This window comes from Archocentrus centrarchus, unplaced genomic scaffold (genome assembly GCF_007364275.1).
Source record: "Archocentrus centrarchus isolate MPI-CPG fArcCen1 unplaced genomic scaffold, fArcCen1 scaffold_41_ctg1, whole genome shotgun sequence".
In the NCBI taxonomy this organism is placed as follows: Eukaryota; Metazoa; Chordata; class Actinopteri; order Cichliformes; family Cichlidae; genus Archocentrus; species Archocentrus centrarchus.
This window is the reverse complement of record NW_022060267.1, coordinates 1,594-8,174: the sequence shown is the minus strand read 5'-3', so window position 1 is coordinate 8,174 and position 6,581 is coordinate 1,594. Positions and strand designations below refer to the sequence as shown.

At 44.3% G+C, this 6,581-nt stretch overlaps 1 protein-coding gene across 1 annotated transcript; it reads left to right on the top strand.

The window, feature by feature from the left end:
* The first annotated feature begins 839 nt into the window (after positions 1 to 839).
* On the top strand, positions 840 to 6,246 carry LOC115777024 (C-type natriuretic peptide 2-like). Its single transcript, XM_030724832.1, has 3 exons — positions 840 to 979; positions 4,525 to 4,620; positions 5,495 to 6,246. Exons 2-3 carry the CDS (start codon positions 4,525 to 4,527, stop codon positions 5,804 to 5,806), a joined length of 408 nt encoding a protein of 135 aa, XP_030580692.1. The 5' UTR covers positions 840 to 979; the 3' UTR covers positions 5,807 to 6,246.
* Positions 6,247 to 6,581: the final 335 nt, after the last annotated feature.

Genomic DNA, 6,581 nt, shown 5'->3' with positions numbered 1-6,581 from the left:
CTCCTGGAACTTCCCCAGTGACAATAATGGACACTAGAGGATACACAAGAATTGGAAGCCCCTCAAAAACTCTGAAGAAGCCCCTCAGACATTATGAATCTCCTCATGGATGATTCTGTCTTCTGTCATGACCTTTAGAACATCTTCAAATGTTCAAAGGTTCACCTGAACCTGTTTGCTGACTCCTGGAACCTTTTCAAGAACCCTGGAACATTTCAAGGTCTACATGAACCTACTCAGTGACTTTTTGGGTCTCTTCCTTTCTATTTAGTGCTTTCATAATTTCTCCTGGAAGCATTTACTCCCCTCCAGAACATCTAGATGTCTGAGGGTTGTTTTGAGGGTTTGTGGAACCTCCTCCAGGCCTCCCAGAAACCCCTGAAAGATGTTTATAGCCTCGTCACAGGCCACTGGATGACATCTGGATGTCCACAGGCATTGTAAAGACTCCTCAGCTTGACCTGGGAAAGACCCAGGAACCTTCTAACGAGGACAATCTGAGCCCCTCATGAAACTTTCCTGTGGCCTTTGAAACTCCACAAGGACTTCAGGATGCTATTAAACCAGCACATGAACCCTTTAAAAACCAAGGAAACATTTGCACCAAGAGTGCTTCGATTTCCTCCAGAACTTCAGGCCCTTTGGACCTTAAACCCTCATTTGTTGATGGAACCTCCTTAAATGTTTTCTCATTTGTGAAGCATACATTCACTCAGTGTGTCTGTGTGTGAGTGTGTGAACCCGTTGTCTGGGGCGATAGCAGTAAGAATGTGTGACATCACAGCGCTGAGTCGTATAAAAGTGTCAGTCTGCCGGCGGCACGCAGACATGACCCGTCCTGAGACACCAGCAGACTAGACAGCACGACTTCTGAGAACCATCATCAATTATTGTGATTGATCAGACGACCAGCAGCATCTTCTGGAGTTTGTTGTGTTCATTTTGTCTTTGACTTTTGTTTTTGAGCATCCTCCTGTCAGTAAGTTCTGCTTCTTTATCATCCTGTTCATCATTTTTATTGATGCATAAAGGTCAATAAAGTAAATTTGAACTCATAAATGCCATCGAATTTTTAAAAAATCGACATTTAAATTTACTGACTAACTAGGACGAAGATTAAATCTAATTACTGCAACACATATCCCAATAAAGATTTATTCAAATGTAATAATTAAAGACTAAAAAAAACAATTAATTCTGACTAGTTCTAAATAGAAAAACTATTTTAACTTGAAAATGTTCAAACTCCAGATTTTCTCCAGTTTAATAAAAAAAATCTGAACTGACAAAAATATTTTGCTCTTAGTTAATTTATTCCATATAAGTTACTAAACTGTAATCTAATAATTCATAATTTATAACAAAAATATGAAATTTAAAGTAATATAATCAGTTGGCCCGGCTAATTTAATTTAATTCAATTTAATGTTGAGAGATATGGGTGACAGGTTAAAAAGACATGTAAAAGCTTCATGACACAATAAACAGAAAACTAAAATAAAGAAATCCACAAAACAGAAAAGAACAAACTCAAAGCTGATCTGCTAAAATACACAAATAAATTCAGATTTGTGTTAAAACATACTTTCAGTTCTTCACAGTGTTCAGTGTAATCTGATTCCATAGTTACTTTTTTAATGCCACAACAAAATTAGTCAGTCAGTCAGTCAGTCAGAATACTTTATTGATCCCAAAGGGAAATTACTACTGTTACAGCTGCAACCGTTTCATTTAAACGAGTAAACCTAAAACACAATAACATACACTAAAGGCATAAAAGTATAAAGACTAAAGAGATATTTTGACTATATACACATCTAAATCTATACACATATGAGAATTGTGAGTGCAAAAATTTTTAAATAGGTGTCATTATATATATATGCACAGTCCTTTTTTGTACAATGTATAAGTGTATGTACAATGTACAATGTATATAGTGTATGTACAATGTATATGGAAATTTAAACAATTTTATGTACAACTGAATACTGATAAGTGAATGACACTGATGAACCACAATGTCACCTATTAAGGGAGGAGTTATAGAGTCTGATGGCCACAGGTAGAAATGACCTCCTGTGGCGCTCTGTGGTGCATTTTGGTGGGATGAGTCTTGCACTGAATGTGCTCCTGTGTCCCATCACTGTGTTGTAGAGTGGGTGGGAGCCATTGTTCATAATGGCCTGCAGCTTAGACAGCATCCTCCTCTCCGACACTGCCATAAGTGAATCCAGCTCCACTCCCACCACATCACTGGCTTTGTGGATCAGTTTATTGAGTCTGTTGGCGTCTGCCGCCCTCAGTCTGCTGCCCCAGCATGCAACAGCATAGAGGATGGCACTCGCCACCACAGACTCATAGAAGATCCTGAGCATAGTCCGGCAGATGTTGAAGGACCTCAGGCGTCTCAGAAAATAGAGGCGACTTTGGCCCTTCCTGTATAGGGCATCAGTGTTCTTAGCCCAGTCCAGTTTGTTGTCAATGTGTACTCCCAGATATTTGTAGTCCTCAACGGTGTCCACACTGACCCCTCCGATGGACATAGGGGCCACCGGTGCCTTGTCTTTCCTCAAGTCCACCACCAGTTCCTTTGTCTTTGTCACGTTGAGCTCTAGATGGTTCCGCTTGCACCATGTGACAAAGTCCTTCACTGTCCTCCTGTACTCATCCTCATCACCCCTGCTGATACATCCAACTATTGCAGAGTCATCAGAAAACTTTTGAAGATGGCAGGTCTCTGAGCAGTAGCTGAAGTCTGTGGTGTAGAGGGTGAAGAGGAAGGGAGAGAGGACAGTCCCTTGTGGGGCTCCAGTGTTGCTAACTACTCTGTCAGACACACAGTGCTGCAGCCGTACATACTGTGGTCTGCCAGTCAGGTAGTCAACAATCCAGGACACAAGGGGGACATCTACCTGCATCGCTGTCAACTTATCACCCAGAAGAGCAGGCTGAATGGTGTTGAATGCACTTGAGAAGTCAAAGAACATGACCCTCACAGTGCTGGCCGGCTTATCCAGGTGAGCGTAGACTCGGTTTAGCAGGTAGATAATGGCATCCTCAACTCCCAGGCGGGGCTGGTAGGCGAACTGGAGGGGGTCCAGAAATGACTGGACAATGGGCCGGAGCTGATCCAGGACGAGCCTCTCCATGGTCTTCATTATGTGGGAAGTGCCACTGGCCTGTAATCCTTGACGTCACTGGGTCGCGTCATCTTCGGGACCGGAACGATGCAAGATGTCTTCCACATCACAGGGACCCTCTGAAGATCCAGGCTCATATTGAAGACATGGTGCAGTACTCCACAAAGCTGGGTGGCACAGGCTTTAAGCACCCTGGGGGAGACCCCGTCAGGGCCTGCAGCCTTGTTTTTGTGGAGTCTCTTAAGTTGTCTTCTCACCTGGTCAGCAGTGAGACTAACTGTAGAGGTGGCGGGTGGGGGAGGGGTGGAGACGTCAAGAGGGCCATCACAGGAAGGAAGCAGTCTATTGTGAAGTGTGGGGGTGGGTGGGGGTGGAGTGGACTTCTGGAGACCGGCAGCAGAGCTGTCTGGACGAGGGAGGACAGAGCCTGCCCGTTAGTCTTTATCCCCTCATCAGATAATCTCACCACACTATTAACTGCATTCAAACACATGAATGACTTCGTCGACTGAACATCATGGTGCGATGATGTTCACCCCTTCGACAAACAGCAGGCACTGTTGTCTTTAACACCCTCCAATCAGAGCTGGACAAGCCCCCCAAATAAAGTCTTAAAGGAGACATATCATGAAAATCCACTTTTTTAGTCCTTAAATACATTTTGTTGTGTATTTTGAGTGTGTAGCAGTGCAGGAAATTTAAATGTATTCTGTCCCGGTGCTGCGTAGATATCTTTATATTCTTTTTGGGTCATATTTTTCAGTCTGTTCAGTTTTCTCTAATCTCTGTTACGTTCTCTTTCCTCTTACGTCACAGTCTTTGCTGTCGAACTGCTAAACAAGGACATGGACTTCTGGCTTACCGATTTCCTGAATCCGCCATTTTTTTCTTGCAGTGATTTTGTAGTCCAAGTTCAGTTATGCCGAAGTTGCAAATAGACGAGTCCAAATGCTCGGTTGTTGGTGTATTAACCCACACGATTCCTTACATCGCACCCGGCATCAGAGCCTCTTCAAAGTGCTTGTTTCTCTGCTGGTACTGTAGATAATCGTATCGCTGCTATCAAACTCCAAAAATGGTCAAACAGGGTGGAGTGGAACGCTCTGCGACCTGGAGGGGGGGCGGGGCGTGAAATGTCTCATTCACATATAAAGAGACCAAAACGAGCACCTCAGAACAGGTGTAACAGAGGGATCTGTGGAGCTGCAATAACGAGGAGTTCAGACCAAATCATTGCAGTGCTACTTTATACAGACCACAATGAATGATTTACATATGAAAAGGAAGGATTTAAAAGCCTGATATGTGCCTTTTAATGTCACAGTTTCATTTCCTCGATCATGTGTTATTTGTTTAATGGAATCTTTTTTCTCCAACAAAGATGGCTGCTGCTTCATCTACTTTTATTCCCCTCGTCCTCCTCTTCCTCGCTGTCACTGTGGACTCAAGACCTTCACCTCAACGAGGCAACAAACAGGTCAGTTTAGATTCCATCATCATCTTCATCATCTTCATGCTCATTATCTAAAGCAGGGGTGGCCAACTCCAGGCCTCGAGAGCAGGTGTCCTGCAGGTTTTAGATGTGTTCCTGATCCAACACACCTGAATCACATATAGAAGTCATTAGCAGGACTCACAGACACAGTCCAGAGGTCCACTTCAGGGACTCCAGTTAGCTGAGGTGAAGCCTAGCAGACAGTTAGCAGCTACAGCCGCCTGTGTTGCCAACCACCTGTCAGTCAAAGAGGCCACGCCCCTAACAATAGAATAGTTGTTGTGGTTTTAGAATCAAGAATATAATTTAAGCCTAAATAAAAGGTAGAGGACTGGTAACAGAGCCCTGTGGAACTCCAGGCCCTCTAAGAAAATGCTGTTGATCTCTGTTGGTTACTGCATCCAGATATACTCTGATCTGAGTGTAAAAGTTTCAGATCAGACATTTAGAGGCTTATTATCCACATGTACTCTTGTTTTTTGACACCCCTGCCAACTATTTTCAGCTCTCTGTTATTGCACTCAGTTGGCTAATTACATATAAATCTGTTCACGACTCATTAAAGAACAACATTTGTGTTTCTCTGTGTGAAGCTGAAGGTATCTCCAGTATTTATCTGACAGCCAGTCTTACATGCAGAACCAGAGGAAGTATTATATCCTTTACTAAAGGAAAAGCACTTACACCACAGTGTAGCACTGATTTGTATGGCACGCTAACTGATGCATGACATGGCTTCATTTAATTTTTATGTGGGACCAATAGTCTGAGTAATCTGACTACTTTAAGTACTCTGTGTACTTGGGGTGTATTTACTGACATACACTCAGTAGAAAATTACACTGATTATATTCAGGTCTTACACACTCTGTTTGGCTCTCATCTTTCAACTCTCATCTTGGCCAACCCCACCTCTGATGACATCACAGAGGGATCGGCCGGACGCCCCGCCCAGGCTTCCTCATCTCCCTCTGGAGTATTGCCTGTGAGCCACGCCCCGGTGAAGCGACTGGTTGACAGGAAGGAGGCAGTTCCTCAGTTCTTCCTTGACTTCCTGCGGCGGCAGGCCAAGATGCGGAGGCGGAGCCGCAAGTCGATGGTGGGAGGCAGAGGATGCTTCGGGATGAAGATGGACCGTATCGGCTCCATGAGCGGGCTGGGCTGTTAGACGTGCCTGTCATCATGGTAACCACGGGGCTAGCTCACTTCTGCTTGACCTTACGTGACCTCTGACCCTCCAAGGATGAACTTTTCCACTGGGCAGGGATTTCATGTTAGAACTTTATTAACAAAGGACTCAAAGAAATGTACAGAAACGTACAGAGTCCTACTAATGACCTGTGACCCCTGGCTTCAGCCAGCAGGACGCTGTGTGTGTGTGTGTGTGTGTGTGTGTGTGTGTGTGTGAGAGAGAGAGAGAGAGAGAGAGAGAGAGAGAGAGACGAGCATGTGTTAAACATGTAGATATTTGTGTGTGTCATGATGTTTTCACACATGAAGCGTGTGGCTCAGTGCAGGAAATGGTGTGCCTGACACACCTTTTCACTACAGGAAATAGTGTGTGCGGTTCAGCAGAGGGGCGGAGTCTGCACAGGGCGTGCAGGTGTGGGAAAGAGCCTGATCAGACAGTTTTTGGGCTCATGTGTAGGAGAATTCACACTGCAGTGCAAGTGTGAAACAGCTTAATGGACGCCATGTGTTAAACATGCAGGGTGTGTGTTTGTGTGGGTTTGTGTGGACAGGACTGCAGGCTGCAATAAAACCACAGAGGAAACCTCATCTGTGCTCCTGCTAGCTTTGATTCAACAGGGAATTAAATCCCTTGAGCAGGATTTATTGAATCATTATTATTAAAGCTTCATTTCTTGCTGCGTGAACTTCCTGTTCTGTGGTGCACTGAGGGATGTTACGGTGTTTCCATCAAAGGAAGAAGAACCCTAAAC